Source organism: Canis aureus, chromosome 27, assembly GCF_053574225.1.
Source record: "Canis aureus isolate CA01 chromosome 27, VMU_Caureus_v.1.0, whole genome shotgun sequence".
Taxonomy (NCBI): Eukaryota; Metazoa; Chordata; class Mammalia; order Carnivora; family Canidae; genus Canis; species Canis aureus.
The window spans coordinates 8,474,586-8,492,210 of NC_135637.1; the positions used below are offsets into that span (position 1 = coordinate 8,474,586).

The 17,625-nt window shown below is 49.3% G+C and overlaps 1 protein-coding gene across 2 annotated transcripts in view; it reads left to right on the forward strand.

Moving 5' to 3' along the window:
- Window positions 1-2,342: 2,342 nt before the first annotated feature.
- DHX37 (DEAH-box helicase 37) overlaps window positions 2,343-17,625 on the forward strand; it is a 29,463-nt gene continuing 14,180 nt past the window's right edge. Inside the window, exons 1-7 of one of the 2 annotated variants that reach the window (XM_077875255.1) lie at window positions 2,343-2,539; window positions 5,973-6,142; window positions 9,038-9,150; window positions 10,741-11,071; window positions 14,029-14,177; window positions 15,244-15,336; window positions 17,166-17,262. In XM_077875255.1, coding sequence (XP_077731381.1) covers window positions 2,434-2,539; window positions 5,973-6,142; window positions 9,038-9,150; window positions 10,741-11,071; window positions 14,029-14,177; window positions 15,244-15,336; window positions 17,166-17,262 — 1,059 coding nt within the window. In that variant the 5' untranslated portion in view covers window positions 2,343-2,433. Of the gene's footprint in view, window positions 2,540-5,972; window positions 6,143-9,037; window positions 9,151-10,740; window positions 11,072-14,028; window positions 14,178-15,243; window positions 15,337-17,165; window positions 17,263-17,625 lie in introns of those variants that run through there. The other variant, XM_077875256.1, reaches the window with a different exon arrangement.

Consider the following 17,625-nt stretch of genomic DNA (forward strand, 5'->3'; position numbering starts at 1 on the left):
GGCTTCCACCGTTCAAAACAAAAAATATATATGTGTTTGTTTTAACTTTTCCATAAAGAGCAGCCGGTGCCCGTAAAACTTGCAACGGCCTCGGCAAGGATAATGACCGCTATTGATTGGAGAACCAGATCCAAACACGCCCCCGAGTTTACCGCGATCCCCAGGCCTTGGCCACCACTGGCGAGGCGAAGGCCAGGGCACCTGCTCATTCTGAAATTTTGAAGTAAAGAAACAGCGAGCATCCCTCCTTCCTGCCCTTCCTCCTTCCGTCACAGAACCGGTGAGAAGCGAGAGTTTTCTGAAGCTAAGTTCAGCTGGTGGATCAGGAGGGCGCAAGAAAGAGTCAGAAAATCATTTTGCACCCCTTAGTGAAATGATGGATGCAGTTCCAGTCAGCAAGACGGTGAAACCAAGAAGGGGACTGGCTGGTGGGGACCTTGAAAATGGAGAGGCCAGTCTATCCTGACCTGGAAGCTCCCTGGTAGCAGGAAGCACCTGGGCCACGGAGGATGGATTTTTGCCAAAACACTCTGACCCCTCGCCCGACCCGGCCCCTACCTGGAACCAACGCTTTACAGGAACTATGGGGGAAGGAGGAGAAAATGAGAAGCCTATCAGTCAAATCCAGACTGTGGAGCATTCTACACTGCAAACCACCCAGTCTCTTCAGTCAGTAAACGGTATAAAAAGTGAAGGAGGATGACTGATTTTAAGAGAGTGAAGAGCCATCAGTAACCAAACGCAACAGAAGGCCCTGAAGCAAACTGTGTCCAACCAGACTTTTTTTTTTTTCTTTTTTGAGACAGGCAGCAAAATAAAACTTAACCTCTGCCAATCCAAAGAGTGAGAAATTGTATTTTACTTTTGAATTTGGACTTTATCTGGATTCCTGGTGAAGTTTTCATGTATTTACCGGCCACGAATTCTAAAGTTCTTGTTTTTTAAGAAAACTTTTTTATTAAAGTGTAGCATACAAACAGAAAAATACCCAAATCATAAGGTGCTTTTTTTTTTTTAATGAATTTAAACTAACCACACATGAGGTAATCAGCATCCAGATGGAGAAATGGAACGTTACCAGCTTCCTCTCCCACTCACTAGCTACCCTTCAAAATTTAGGGAATTCATTTTGCCTGTTTTTGAACTTGATGTGTATGGAATCACACAGTATGCTCTTTTGTGATTGGTTTCTTTTTTTCAACACATTTATGAGAGCCATGGTCTGTTAATGAATTTTCCTTCTTTTATTATTATCTTTTTTCTTATTTTATTATTATATAAAATAACATTTTTAATATTTTCTGGAGATAGTCCTTTGGTATGTAATATTTTAGAAGAAAATATAGGAGAATGTACTATTACCTACTTAATTTTAAAATGGACACACTTTTTATTTACTTAAACATATTTAAGGGGAAAACTGCAGACTATTATCCTCCTAAACTATAAAACCCATAAAACCAGAGGTTTGATATGGTAATTAGGCTTCCCCGACCTCCAAAATCTATTTAAATCGTAACTTTATAAACCTGTTCATACATAAATCCTCTCATGCACCATCTGTGTGTTTGTGGAGATTTGTTTATGCTTTTGTTTTGGGGGGAAAGGGAAAACTTATGCAATCACCTCCATTCATCCATTCACTCCTGTATTCAATAACTACTTACTATTTACCTACTTTGCAGCCAGATCTTGTTCTAGGTTTCTTTCTAAAATTCTAAAATAAATCCATATAATGTCTTCACCTTTTGTCTTTTTTTGTTTGTTTGTTTTATTCTAAATTTCTGCCCTTAACAAATTAATGCTTTTAACAGGAAAAAAAATCTGCTAATATAAAACGTTGTATATGCAAGATAATTACAGGACTCAGAGAATACATTATTTTCGAGTGCGCTACAGTGTGATGCGGGAATGAGAGTTTAACGCCGCCTAATACTTTCATCTTTTAGTGCCTCTGTCCCTGTAATGGAAACATTTGTGCCCTTTTACTACACAACGAAGTGTCTCTTACAGGAATATCAAAGTGCAAAAGAGCAAAAATACAAAAAACAAAAAACGAGGGGAGACGTTTGCAACGGGGGCAGCGTTATATTTCAAAAGGTGCAAAACAGTCCCACTCCCAAGTAACCAAATTAGTATTAGCACCAGCACCTGACTCAGATTTAGAGATTCGCACCACGTGGGAAGCACTCAGCTTAGTCAGGCCTCCCCAGCGACCTCAGGCCTCGCTCGCGTCTCGAAGCTGGCCCCGCCCCGTCCTCCCGCAGGCCCCGCCCCCGCCCCTTCCCCCGGGGTGCGGGTATTGGGAGCTCTCGCGAGAGCGCAGCCCGGAAGTCTCGCGGCCTGAGCCTGGGGCCCGGGCGCGCACGTGGACTAGGCTCCGGGGTTGGCGGCTGCGGCCACCCCGCCGGGAGCCGGGCGGGACCAGGCGCCATGGGGAAGCTGCGCCGGCGCTACAACGTCAAGGGGCGCCTGCAGGCGACCCCCGGGCCCTCGAAGGGCCCCGCGGAGCCGCCCCCCGTGCGGCTGGAGCTGGAGGGTAAGGCGTCCGGGGCTGGGGTGCGCCCTGCGTCCGCGGCCCTGGGGCGGGGCCCGGGAGGATCCCCGCTCAGATGATCCAAGGAGGTGGCCGCAGTGACAGCCGAGTTTTAACGGTGAACTTGGGACAGTTCCGAGGCTTTCTCCCCTAAGAAGCCCGGCCTTTTTGTTTGTTTTATTGCAATCCCCTCCACGCCCAACGTGGGGCTCGAACTGTGGACCTTGAGATTCAGGAGTCGCTCGCTCTCAGCTGGGCGCCCCGAGCCTGGCTTAGGACCATGCGGAATGTGGGCAAGAGAGCCAAGGAAGCCCCTCGACTTCTCGGGCTTCTATTATAACCTCCTTGCCGGCGATCCCCCGAACATGCGTGTTTAGCCCAGACATTTCTGCTGAGACTCCTCGGTAGTAGGAGCGCCCACTGTGTGCCGGGGTTTGTTGTAGGAGACGTAACAGAAGAGGAGATTTAAAAAAAAAAAAAAAATCGGTGCCCTGCTGAGCGTATTAGATGCTTGTGGGAGGAGACAGGCAAAGTTAAACACGTAAAACATGTAGATTGGTGTGTGGCTATAAACCAAAAAGATCCAGCAGAGGAGGTGTTTGGGTGGGTTGCAGTGTCCCACAGGGTGGCCAGGGAAGGCGTCACTGAGAAAGTGTTGAGTCAAGGCCTGAAGGCAGCCGAGGGGCCGAGTGGAGTGCAAGCAAGCCACGGGGGTGGGCTGTGTAGGGTCCTGATGGTGACTGGCCCGGTCAGGGGTAGAGCACCGGAGGGACACCGAATAGGATCCTGTTGTGATAGCATCACATTGCTGCTGCATTGAGGACCAGCAGGAGAAGGTGGAGTAGAACCAGGGTGCTGGGCTAGGAAGCTTTAGTACATCCAACCAGGGACGCAGCAATGGAGCAGGTGAGGCGGTTGCATTCAGAGTATTTTGAAGGTGGAGCTGATGGGATTTGCCAGCTGATTGCATGGGGAACAAAGATGTTGAAAATGACTCCCAGGCGCTGGACCCAGCCATTGGAGAAGATGAGTGGGCAGCCTGGGAGACCAAGAGCCCGGTTTTGGATAGGAGTGATCTCCGAGGTCCTGTTTAGTCACCAGGTGGACAGGGTAGGCACGCAGCTGCTGGCTTGGGTGCTGAAGAGAGGCTGGTCCTGGGGGAGATAGCACTTTGGAATCATCTGGGAGTAGATGGTATTTGTTCATTTAAAGTCCAGAGTGGGGGATCCCTGGGTGGCTCCGCAGTTTAGCGCCTGCCTTTGGCCCGGGGCGCCGTCCTGGAGTCCCCGGATCGAGTGCCACATCGGGCTCCCGGCATGGAGCCTGTTTCTCCCTCCTCCTGTGTCTCTGCCTCTCTCTCTCTATGTCTATCATAAATAAATAAATAACTCTTTAAAAAAATAAATAAAAAAAAATAAAGCCCAGAGTGGATTAGCTCACTGAGGGAATGAGTCCACCTCTTGAGGAGAAGAAAGGGAGGAGGAGCCTGTGAGGAGAGAGAGGAGCTCTGGGAGAGTGTCCTTGTGGGTGCCATGGAGGAGGACCCGCCATCCCCGTGGGATGTTGCCGTGACGTCAGGGAGGGAAAGACGACTGAGTGTGTCCAGGAAGGCTGACGACCTGCGTGAGGCCAGTTGTGCAGGAGAGGTGAGGTGAGGTGACTGAGTCGGTTCAGAGTTGTGTTGCAGGCTCCTGAAACGGAACACGTTGCAGAGTCAGACTCCCCGAGCTGAGTGCACTTGCTCCCTGAGATCCAGGTTGAGGTGGGCGTTAGGAAACAGTGGACCTAGACTCAGATGGACAGAGAGAAAGCAGGGCCTCTAGAAAAGCCTGCTTCCCTCGACCCACTGACTAGCCTTCTAGTGCACGTTCTTGTTGGGCCTGGCAGGCAGTGAGGTTATTGGAGACAATGCCAGAGTGGGAATCTGGACTGAATTCCCTCCTTGGAGGTTGCAGGGATAGGCTGGGGATGGACCACATCACCTGACATCTCTGCCTCAGTTTTCTCTCCTGTAAAATGGGTCCAGTCTGAGTAGCCATCCTACCTGCTATCAGAATTTTGGAAGAGGTGATCAGAACAGGGGGCCTGAGATCTCTTGGACCCAAAGATTAGGAAAGTTCTTTCTGACCCAGGATGTCCATTTATCCCCTCCTTTCTGAGGGGCCAGAGGAGTCTTCTAAAAACATAGACCACATCACCTTCTTTAAAGAGCCTTCCTTCGACCTCTGACTCAATATTACCCCTCACTTCCTGATTTTTATTACATCCCCCCCCCCTTTTTTTCCTATAGCACGGTAGTTCTCACATTTTTTGGACTGAGGACCCATTTACATGCTTAAAAATTGAAGATTCAAAAGTTCTTTCGTCGGTGTGGGTTAAATATCAAAACCAGTGTATACAAGGACATGCTCCATTAGCTGTCAGAACAATGTGTCACCTGATCTGAAGCCTCTGGAAAATGCTGCTATACACTCATTTCCTTTGTTTTTCTTTATGCTTTTAATTGTTTTGAGAACTGCAGAATGCATAGCTTGCATTGCTTAAAATTGTCGTGTTCGTTTTAGTTGAGGGTCACAAAGCCTCTCCTACACTTTGTGACACAATGAAAGATGGACCGAGCCAGAGGAGCTAGTAAGCTAGTAGCTGCCCACACGGAACCCTGGAGAGGGCTGCAGCCTTAGATGTCAGGCAGAACAGGTGCATCCCGTGGGGCTGCATCAAGTTGAGTTGAAGAGTAATATGGTACCTGAATTTGGGTCCAGATTGTGTACTTTCAGACTGACATTTGGAAGTAGATATGGCACAAACCCAGTACTGAGTGTCCTGTGCAGTCTTAGGAGAATGTTGTAGTAGTATTATGAAAACAGTCTTGACCTCACACATTCTGAGGGGAGCGGTGTTGTGGCCTGTACCTTCCCCACTGGCACCCCGCTCCTTCTCCCCTGACCACTAGGATGGAGGTTCCCTGGGCTCACAGTGGAATCTGACACATGGCGGATGCTGGGCAGACAAGTTGAAGGAACAGTGACAGGCCTGCACCCCCATACCTGTGTGGGCACTTGGGCTCACTCATAGGGTGAGGGTCCCATGAGAGGGAGCACAGAGCCACCCCAAAGAAACATGGCATTGGGATCCCTGGGTGGCGCAGCGGTTTGGCGCCTGCCTTTGGCCCAGGGCGCGATCCTGGAGACCCGGGATCGAATCCCACATCGGGCTCCCGGTGCATGGAGCCTGCTTCTCCCTCTGCCTGTGTCTCTGCCTCTCTCTCTCTCTCTCTCTCTCTCTCTCTGTGACTATCATAAATAAATAAAAAAATTAAAAAAAAAAAAAAGAAAAGAAACATGGCATTATTGTGGACTCTGGAGCACTGCAAGTCTCTGCGGTCTCTGGTCCCTGGGCAGGGGGCAAGGGAGTCCACGCAAGTGTGTCTTTTCAGATAAAGACACATTGAAAGGCATCGATGCAAGCAATGCACTGGTTTTGCCGGGGAAGAAGAAAAAGAAGCCCAAAGCCCCTCCCCCATCGAAGAAGGAGAAGAAGCCTCTGACCAAGAAAGAGCGTAAAATGCTGCAGAAAATCTTAGAACAGAAGGAGAAAAAGAGCCAGGTAGGCCTATTCTGTCAGGATCTGCACATGGCTCCCTAGACTGGGGAGAGGTGGGTTCTCTGTCCCCCGACTTGGTCTCTGCTGCGTGACAGTGCAGTCAGACTCTCCAGAATGAGGGGCATGTTTTGTGTCTGCACAATCCCATACAGTAGTCACTAGGCATGTGTGGCTAGCATGGTTGAGGAACCTAATTTTTTGTGTGATTTAATTGTAATTAATTTAAATTCGTCTGGCCTACTGTGGCTAGCAGCAGCTCTGATATCTGATGCAGCCCCAGAGCCTTCAGACCGTCCAGGAGCCTGCCCACGAATCTCCAGTGAGCCCAGATTTGTTGAGGCCAGATGTTTGTTAGCTGGGAAGTCAGTCCCTCAACATGCTCATCTTTCCTTATTTGGTCCTAATCATTTTGTGTTACTTGTTTTTTTCTTAACTTTATTCTGGAGAATTTCAGACCTTCTCCCTTCAAACTTTTTTTTAAAAATATTTTATTTATTTATTCATGAGATACCCTAGGGGGGTGGGGAGAGAGGGAGAGAGGCAGAGACATAGGCAGAGGGAGATGCAGGCTCCCTGCAGGTTGCCCAATTCAGGATTCGATCCCAGTACCGCGGGATTTGATCCCAGTACCCCCGGGATCTCAACCTGAGCTGAATGCAGATGCTCAACCACTAAGCCACCTAGGCGTCCCTTCCTTCATACTTTCTTAAGGAACAAATTTTATAATGGGAAATTCCAACACCTATAGAAGTAGAGAACCTAGTGTACCAGACTCCCATGTACCTGTCACCGGTGCCAGCAGCTGTCAGCCCATGTTTCCCCAGTCATCTCCACAGCTGGCCACTTCCCTACCTCCCGGGTCAAAGCCTAGGTAGCATAAATCTGTATTTGTGTCCCGGGATTGCTGAAACAAACTGAATGGCTTACAACAGAGATATATTCTATTCCAGTTCTGGAGGCCAGGAGTCTGAAATCAGGGTGTTGGCAGGGCCCTGCTCCCTGGGAAAGCTCTTCCTGACATCCAGCTTGGGGTGGCCCCAAGTGTTCTTGGCCTGTGGCCACGTCCCTCCTATCTTGGCCCCTGTCTTCACATGGCTGTCCCCTCTCTATGTGTCTTACAAGGAGACTTGTCTTGGGATTTAAGACCCACTTGAATAATGCAGGATCTCATGTTAAGATATTTAACTTAATTACATCTTATGTAATTAATAACATCTCATCTTAATAACATCTCATATTAAGATATTTAACTTAATTACATATGAAGAGACCCTTTTTCCGAATAAGATCCCATTCTGGGCCATGAGCATATCTTTGGGGGAGGGGAAACCATTCAACCCCCAGTGCGTAACATTTTATCCATATATATTTCCAATTATATCTTAAGCACCATTTAAAATAACCACAGGACCATTAGCACACTTAAGTTTTTTTTTAAAAATCAAATATCCAGTAAAGGTCAAATTTCCAAGTGTTTCATGTTTCCCTACCCCACCTCTTTTTTTTCTCCCCTTGTCATTTATTTGTTGAAAGAAATTAGGTTGGTTGTCTGTAGTGCTTCCCACAGTCTGCAGTTTGAAAACATCCTCTCCAAGAAGCCTGGGTGGCTCAGTGGTTGAGTGTCTGCCTTCGGGTCAGGGCTTGATCCCGTGGTCCTAGAATCAAGTTCCGCATCGGGCTCCCTGTGGGGGATCTCCCTCTGCCTATGTCTCTGCCTCTCTGTGGCTCTCGTGAATAAATAAATAAAATCTTTAAAAAAAAATAAAAATAATAAAACATCCTCTCTGTGGTACAGTTAAACACACCTCTCTCCCCTTCTGAATTTCCTGGAAATGGTATTTGCCTCTGGAGCAGGGATGCTCAACCTGGACAGTTTTGACCCCGGAGAACCTCTGGCCTTGTCTGGAGATACCTGGTGGGAGGCTGGAGGCTTGAGGCACTGCCAGGTGGTCTGTAGCACACAAAACAGCAAAATGTTCTCTGGCCCATGATGCTTGCAGCGCAGAGACCGAGAAAGCCCAATCTGGAGGCTTCCTGGGATTCACATTTGCCTTTCTGTCCAGGTCACCATACAGGGTCCCCTGTTCGCAGCCCTGAGACTCAGGCCCTGGAGCCCCTTAGCATAGGGAGACTCACTTTCCCACAAGGGTGCCCCCTTTTAAAAATCTGTGCTGTGTTTTTTTCTCACTTTTCTGTACATGATTTTTCCTTTTATTGATTGCAAAATACATAGAAGCACATATTAAAATGCATCTATATGATTTCAAGAGTACTAAAACTCCTGAGTGGCTCTCCAGGGGAAAGAGGCCAACTGTCCCTGCGCTGGCACCCAAGAGCCTCCCTTCCCTGTGAGATAGCTGGGGAGTGCTGCACTGCACACACAGGCCCTCCTTTGTTTGGTCTCCCTTCGGGGGGGGCATCTGGATAGTGGATAATACCTCCTGAAACACAGTGATGCAAAGACAGCTTGGTTCATCTGGCATCAGACCCCGTCCAGGGGTGGAAAGCCATTCTGGCTCACGGTGACACAAGACCTCCATGCAGCAATTGTGCTGTGACCTTTAGGTTAGAAAGACTTAATCGGGGATCCCTGGGTGGCGCAGCGGTTTGGCGCCTGCCTTTGGCCCAGGGCGCGATCCTGGAGACCCGGGATCGAATCCCACATCGGGCTCCCGGTGCATGGAGCCTGCTTCTCCCTCTGCCTATGTCTCTGCCTCTCTCTCTTTCTCTCTCTGTGACTATCATAAATAAATAAAAATCTAAAAAAAAAAAATTAAAAAAATATTAAAAAAAAAGAATTAATCGTTAGTGAGGCCGACATCTGATATAGAGTCTTATTTCCTTTCTGAAGAGAAGGTTGTCCCTCCAGATGTCTAACACACCTGTTTCCTTCCCCAGCGAGCAGAGATGCTACAGAAATTGAGCGAAGTCCAGGTTTCTGAAGCCGAGATGAGACTGTTTTACACCACGTCCAAGCTTGGCACTGGGGACCGCATGTACCACACCCGAGAGTGAGTGGGCCAGCCCCTTCCTGAAGTCCCCCTCTCATGCCAGGACTCCAGGGGTGGGGACTCACAGCCTCCCAGAAGGCTTGAATATTTACAGGAACATTCACATTGACCCTCATGCCAGCGCACCTGCAGCGAGTAGAGGCCATGATACTGCCCAAACCCCAATGACACACCAGACTGCAGGGTTTCCTGCAACGCAGAGTCCTGCACACAGATTCTTCCAGCTTTGACACAGGCCATTAGGGTAGAAATTGCTTTCAGGTGGTCAGGGATGAGGTTTGGCTTATTAGCAAGTTTTGTTTTGTTTATATCGTGTCATGAAGGCCTTTGGGTGTTCTGCTGATGTATTCATTCAGACTCTCCCAGGGCAGCTATAACAAAATACCACAACCTGGGTGCCTTAATACAAGGGACATGTATTCTCTGGTGGTTCTGGCCATCAGGATGTCAGCAGAGTCGGTCCCTTCTAGGAGCTGGAAATCTGTTCCTTGCATCTCTCCCAGCTTCTGTGGTTTCTAGCAGTACTGGGTGTTCCTTCCTGGCAGACATGAGGACACTGAAGTTGGCACGGCTCCCGGCATGTCTTCACGTCTTCCGTGGTCTTCTGTGTCTCTTCTCTCCTTGTGTAGATACCAGGCATTGGATTTAGGGCCCACCCTAATCCAGGTCGCCCTCATTTTATCTTAATTACATCTGCTAAAACCCAATCTCCAAAAGGTCACATTCTGAGTCTCTGGACATGAATTCTGGAGAGACACTGTTCAGCCCAATACAACCCACATTCAACAAGTAGGAGATGTCACATTAAAGTCGTCTTAAGCCACATCAGCCGGCTTCTTCCTGGCCTTCCCTGGGGGTGGCCGACCCTTAGGAGGAGCCTACATGCCCCTCCTACCCTAGACCCACCACGCACTACTGTCTTACTCTTGACCTGCATCCTTGAACATTGCACATTTATGGCTACTATGAGGGCACACTTATGTCCTAGTCTCTCCTCTAGGCCCTGGGGGTAGAGGGGTGTACAAAAATAAGATGATAAATAAACTGCCCTTAAGAAGTTTACTTCTTTTTTCTTTTTTTTTTTTAAGATTTTTTTTTTTCTTTTTTTTTTTTTAATTCATGAGAGACCCAGAGAGAGGCAGAGACATAGGCAGAGGGAGAAGCAGGCTGGCTCCCCACAGGGAGCCCCATGTGGGACTTGATCCTGGGACTCCAGGATCACATGCTGAGCCTAAAGCAGGTGCTCAACCACTGAGCCACCCAGGCATCCCAAGAAGTTTATGTTCTAATGGTGGGAAGACAGGCAAGAATCAAGTGAATACATATATATCTAGTGCTGACAAGCACTAGCAGAAAAAGTAGGGAAAGAAGGTGGGGGGGGATAGGAGAGTCACCCTGTTGGATGACAGTTGAGTCCAGTGAGGGAGAACGTACGTGCCTGGAGCAGGAACAGCAAGTGCAATGGTCCTTAGGTGGGAAAGAGTATACTTTGACTCCTGGCTTCTGATGGATATATAGCGGCACAGAGCTGTGTCAGGTTGACAGGGCCATGGTAAGGCTTTTGTGCCTAACTTCTGGCTGTCCTGGCAGGAAGTCTGACAAGATCGAAGCCCAGAGGCAGGAGAAGATCAGCAGCCTCAGCGGGGCCCACCGGAAGCGCTATCACCAGGAGACAGAAGAGGAGGAGTCTGAGCCCTCGATGGAGTCTGAACCCGAGGAGGCTCCTGCCACTGAGCCCACAGAGGCTGGAGCAGGGACACTGCCAGCTGCACCAGAGGCCGGGACTGATAGCCCAGGGCCCAGTAGCCAACCCTCTCTGGCCAGGACTACTTCGGCACCACCAGCAGCAGCCTCCACCCCAGCCAGGCCCCCAGTGAAGCCTGCTGTCTTCATCCCTGTGAACCGCACCCCTGAAATGCAGGTTTGCTGCTCTGGTGTCTGATAAGTGCACAGGCTAGCACAGTGAGGAGCTGGGGATATGGAGGGGGGACATCCCTGTGGCTTGAGCAGGCAGCCTCACTTGCTGTCCGGCGCCCTCACCTGTGGTGGGAACAGCTGTCCCTACCTGATAGGGTTGTAGGGACAGATGTGCAGGAGTCTGCACACAGCAGTCCCAGCACAAAGTCAGAGCTGCTGAGATGGGTGTCTGCTGCTCCTGTCCTCACCTGGTCACCATCACCCTTGGCCTCTGATTGTGGGTCCTGGCCCAGCTGGCCACTCAGCTTTCCACCACTTTCTAGCCCACTCCTGGGCTTCCCTCTCTTCACCTGCAGAACTGGGGGTGGTGGGGACCTCCATCTCCATGCCCAAGCATGTGCCATGGGCCTGGCATGGGGAGTGTGATCTGTAGCCTCCAGCTGTCAGCCCAGCAGAGGATGCTGACATGGTCCCCACACTTGGGAAGGGTGACAAAAGCCGTGTCGGGGCCATGAGGGGAGATAGCAGGAGGGTCTGGGAAGGCATCTAGGGCAGGAGCTAGGAGACCTGCAGGAGCCAGGGAGTGGGCTGGGTCCCAGAGGGGCTGTTCCAGAACACAGATTGTGTTGTAAAACCACTGGGATGTGACCAGCTCCTTTTCGTTTTTTAATGGGAAGACAAAATATCAGTGTAGTGTTCTAGGTAAAAATAAGTACTACTTATTGAAACCGTGGTTTCTGTTACATGTACAATTATGTGTTTATATATAGTTAGGGCAGCTGACTTTTATTGAGAGTGTTCAAGCAGTGGTGAGGGAGATGGAGAGAGAGAATCTTTTTTTTTTTTTTTTTTTTTTTTTTTTTTATTCATGAAAGACACACAGAGAGAGACAGAGGGAGAAGCAGGTTACATGCACGGAGCCCAATGTGGGACTCGATCCCGGGACTCCAGGATCACGCCCTGGGCCATAGGCAGGCACTAAACTGCTGAGCCACCCAGAATAGAATGTTTTAGATGAGCCCATTAGCTTGCTTCCCCATGATGAAGGTGAGCAGTGGTTCATAAAACCTCTCCAGAGGCAGCCCCGGTGGCACAGCGGTTTGGCGCCGCCCGCAGCCTGGGGTGTGATCCTGGGGACCCAGGATCGAGTCCCACATCGGGCTCCCTGCATGGATCCTGCTTCTCCCTCTGCCTGTGTCTCTGCCTCTCTCTCTCTCTCTCTGTCTATGAATAAATAAATAAAATCTTAAAAAAAAAAAAAAAAAAAAAAAAAAAAAAAAAAAAAAACCTCTCCACGAAATAAAACAGTTAACTTGAACAGCACAGGGGTTGAGGCACTGACTCCCCATGCAGTCAGAAACTCACATGTAACTTTTGACTCCCCAAGTTAACTACAAATAGCCTACTGCTAACCGGAAGCCTTATCAATAACAAGAAACAATTGATGCGCATTTTGTATGTTTTGTGTATCATATACCATATTTTTACAATAATGCTAGAGAAAAGAAGATGTTCTCAAGGAAGTCATAAGGAGAAACGCCTGGGTGGCTCAGCAGTTGGGCGTCTGCCTTGGGCTCAGGGTGTGATCCTGAGGTCTGGGATCGAATTCCGCATCAGGCTTCTTGCAGGGAGCCTGCTTCTCTCTCTGCCTGTGTCTCTGCCTCTCTCTGTGTGTCTCATGAATAGATAAATAAAATCTTAAAAAAAAAGAAGAAATCATAAGGAGAAGAAAATACATTTATAGTTTTGTACTTTTTTTTTTAAGTAATCTCTATGCCGATTGTGGGGCTCAAACCCATGAGATCAAGTGTCAGATGCTCTACTGACTGAGCCAGCCAGGTGCCCCTAGTTCTATATTTATAGAAAAAATTCCGCATATAAGGAAGTAATCCCATACAGTTTATTTAATTTCTTTCTTTCTTTCCTTTCTTTCCTTTCTTTTTTCTTTCTTTTTTTTCTTTCTTTCTTTACTTTTTAGTCCCATACAGTTTAAACCCAAGTTGTGTCTTTCAAGGGTCAACTGTATGTGCGTGGCATGTGTGCACATGTATGTACTGAGTGCTGTATGTGTGGTTTGTAGGAAAAAGCCTTAGAAAGTCACTGCTCTGGGGGCGCCTGGATGGCTCAGTTGGTTAAGCATCGGATTCTTGCTTTCGGCTCAGGTCATGATCCCAGGTTTGTGGGATCAAGCCCTGCAACCTGCTCCGCACTCAGCAGGGAGTCTGCTTATTCCTCTCCCTCTCCCACCCATGCATGTGCACTAGCTCATGCATTCTGTCTCAAATAAATAAGTAAATAAAATCTTAAAAAAAGAAAGTCACTGTTCCAGAGTATGTGTCTAGGAGAAGAATTGCTGGGTTGTGGTTGCACATCCTCGACTTGTATAAAATTACACCAGGTTATTTACTGGAGTGATCATATATAAACATAAACCCCATCCACGTCACTCTCTGAAGTAGCTGAGACTCTGGGCAGCCTGGGTGGCTCAGCGGTTTAGCCGCCACCTTCAGCCTAAGGCGTGATCCCGTAGACCCAGGATTGAGTCCCATGTCAGGCTTCCTGAATGGAGCCTGCTTCTCCCTCTGCCTGTCTCGGTCCCTCTCTCTCTCTCTCTCTGTGTCTCTGGTGAATAAATAAAATCTTTAAAAAATAAAAATAAAAAAAAAAAAAAGCTGAGACTCCTCTGCACCAGCCAAGCTGTCCCAAGGATATCTACCCTGACACTGAAGGACCCTGCCTATGTCTCCTGTGGGCTATGGGTCTCTGTCCCTGTCCTTAGCTGGCAGGGCTTCATTGATTTGCTGGGAAGGCTCATGGCATCCACATGCCCACTGGAGCCTCTACAGACACCATGTCACCCTTGACAGTCTCGCTGATCTCCTCTGCCATTTTGGAAGGGACTCCCCCACCCCTACCCCCCACCCCCAATTGCCTGAACACTGACTCCATCTCTTTTGCCAGGAAGAACGGCTAAAGCTCCCAATTCTCGCTGAAGAACAAGTGATCATGGAGGCAGTGGCCGAGCACCCCATCGTCATTGTGTGTGGTGAGACTGGCAGTGGGAAGACCACACAGGTGCCGCAGTTTCTCTACGAAGCAGGCTACAGCAGGTGGGGGCTGGCCACGGGGTCCTCTGCAGGTCCCTTGGGTGACGGTGAAGGTGCGATCCCCTAACATGAGCTCCCAGGGATCTATTGCTGGGATCATATGCTGTTCATATCCTGTGTGGCTTTGAGCAAGTTGCTTAACCTCTCTTGGCCTGTTTCCTCAGCTGTGAGATAAGGATAGCCTTTGCACCTACTTCATGCGTTATGTAGGTGAATGAGGAAATTTGTGTAAAATGCTTATTAGATCAGTCCCTGGCATGTGGGGTGATGCATTAACTAATGTCCCTTCCTGTTGACCTGTGTGCATCTTGGGGACTACCCCAGGTACATCGATCTGCTGGGAAGGTTCATGGGATTCAGCATGTAATTGTACACAAGTGTGACTTAGAACAAAAAGCACAAAATACAACTAGCAAAGGGGAGAGGTACGTGGGGTGAAGTCTGGGAGAATCAATCACAGGCTTCCAGAGCCCTCTCCTGGGAGAGTCACATGGAAGCAGCACGTTGTGACAACCGAATGAAGTGTTGTCACCAGGGAAGCCCAGTAGAGACGGAGCTCCCAATGTGTCCATTGAGGTCACCTAGGCACCCTCTCCCTAGTACCTGCCCCAGTCCCAGGTGCCCAGAAGGGAAGCAAGTGGTCAGCATCAGCCACACTATACAGACGGTCCAGGCACATGACCAGGAACTCTCCCAAATTCAGATCCCAGATGCCAGCCACCACCAACCCAGCAAGCAAACCTTTCTAAAGAGAGCAGCCCCAGGCCTGCTATGTTAACTGTTTTCTGCACAGCCTAGAATCGGGCCTGTGCTCGGCTGGCTGTGGGCGAACTCCACCCGGGTCCCCTTCTGTCAGCAGCTGCCTAGTTTCTGCTTGTGTCTTTCCTGGTAGGCTGTGACCCCAAAGTGTCTCTGTGCTGACCCACAGGTCATTCCCTTTTGCTGTTCAGGGGCTCCTTGCCTGGCGCATGTTCCATCACCCCTGGATCCTGACATGGAACCACGTGTGACTGTGGGATGGACAAGTGGGGCCAAGTACTGCTTATGTGTTGTGTTCTCCCTCCCCCAGTGACAACAGCATCATTGGCATCACAGAGCCCCGGCGAGTCGCTGCTGTGGCCATGTCCCAGCGAGTGGCCAAGGAGATGAATCTGTCACAGCGGTGAGGGCTCTGCCTCCTGGAGGAGGGGTGAGGGTGGTACTCTGGACTTGCCCAGGGGCCAGCTGTCTGGCACGTGCTGAGCAGCTGGGCCCTGTCTGTTCCAAGGGTGCTTGGTGGGAGTGTTGCTTCTGCACCATGCAAGAGGGCTTCCCACACTCTGGACAACAGGACCGTCCTGGGGAGGGGGCCACAGAGCAAGGCAAGGCAGCTGGGCGCTTGGGCTCACTTCTTGCACAGTGCACTAGGAGACCGTGACCCATACAGGGACCTGGGGGCAGAGCAGGGCAGCAGGCAGCCAGATGCAGGCAGGCATTGCTCGGCAGTGGCAAGGTAGCTTAGGCAAGGTCCCTGAGTGCAGATCCTCTGCTGGCATTCAGGCTGCAGGACTTTGAAGCACAGCAGAGCAAGTACAGCACCTGCTTGAGAATGGCTTGGGGCTGTGTTTGTAATGCATGTGTCTGGGCCCCAGGCAAGATTATGGTATTCAGTTTCCAAGCGGTGGCATGTCCAGTATGGTCTGCAACTGAGATAGCACAGAAGAACATAGAGTTTCCTTTATCTGTCTTGTTACTGAATGTTTGCGGGTCATCACTTGCTGTGCACCTGGCCCCTCCTGGGACTGGCATGTGAGTGGAGGAGGCATGTTCTGTTTGCATGTTAGGTGCAGCAAGGGACCCCGAGTGTGTTTCCTGTGGATCCTTCTAGACAGTCATAGGCACAGATAAACATCTGTGTGTGTCTCTCTGTATTCCTCTCTGAGAGGAATGGTTATAGAAATGGTTCATTCTGTGTCTTTCCTGGTGCATTTAATGGTATATATTGAAAATAACAATATGTACAAAACCGCAGTATTTTGTCATTCTTTTTAACTTTTTATTGTGGAAATTTTAAGCACAGATGAAAGTAGAAAGACTAGTGAAGGGATCCCTGGGTGGCTCAGCGGCTTAGCATCTGCCTTTGGCCCAAGGCGTGATCCTGGAGTCTGGGATTGAGTCCCACATTGGGCTCCCTGCATGGGACCTGCTTCTCCCCATGCCTGTGTCTCTGCTTCTCTCTCTGTATCTCTCATGAATAAATAAATAAAATCTTTGGGGGGAAAAAAAAAAAGACTAGTGAATGAGCTCCCATGGACCTAAAACCAAGTTTCAACAATTGTCAAGTCATGCAACTGTGCCCCCCTCCTCCCCCAACCCCTGGGGGTTTAGAAGCCAGTGCTGGCTTCAGAGAAGTTTATCCTCAAGGTTCCACAGTGTGGGGCTGAGAGATCAAGAATATTTTATTTTTTAAGATAAGGAATCTATAAAGCAATTTTATTTTATTTTATTATTTTTTAATTTTTATTTATTTATGATAGTCACACAGAGAGAGAGAGAGAGAGGCAGAGACATAGGCAGAGGGAGAAGCAGGCTCCATGCACCGGGAGCCTGACGTGGGATTCGATCCCGGGTCTCCAGGATCGCGCCCTGGGCCAAAGGCAGGCGCTAAACCGCTGCGCCACCCAGGGACCCCTATAAAGCAATTTTAGCACCCTTACCACAACTAAAACTTGTGAAACTCTGCAGTGTCGTCCTGTCCATGCTCTTCTCTGAAAGGTTTTCAGAGTTGGTTGTTTGAATTAAGCTCCAGCCAAATCTACCATGTTTGGTAGATCTATCTTTTGGAGGGCTGCGACAGCCCCTCTACGTCACGTTGGGGACAGAACGGGCCGGGCAATGTCTGTGCTATGTGGGGAGAGCTGCTGGGCCAGGCCTCAGCTCTGGCCTTGGTGTGGCCTCGTGGCTGCAGCAGGTCAGGTCCTTGCCTGCCTGAGCTGGAGCCTATCTCCACAGGGTCGTCTCCTATCAGATCCGATATGAAGGAAACGTGACTGAAGAGACCAGAATCAAGTTCATGACGGATGGTGTATTGCTGAAAGAAATCCAGAAGGTTGGTCCCTCATCTTCTGTCACAAAGCAAGGCTGATGAGCATGGGGTGGGGAGTTCACATGGCACCTGGAGGTGAGCAGTTGGCTTGCCAGCCGCTGACACACGGTGCTACTATGTGACCTTGGGCAAGTTACTTCACTTCTCTGAGCCTTAGCTTCTTGGTCTGCATGCCTGTACTTTTCTCATATATTTGTTTTGAAGCAAAAATTTCATGATGCATGAAGGTACCTTAGCCTGGCACCTAGCAGGTGCTCTTTAAATGTGAACTCGTTATTATGGTTTGGTTCACAGACTTTGTGCATTAGTCACATCCATACCACTCCTTGCTGGCTGTGTGACATCCACCTGGGCAGGGACCTCTGG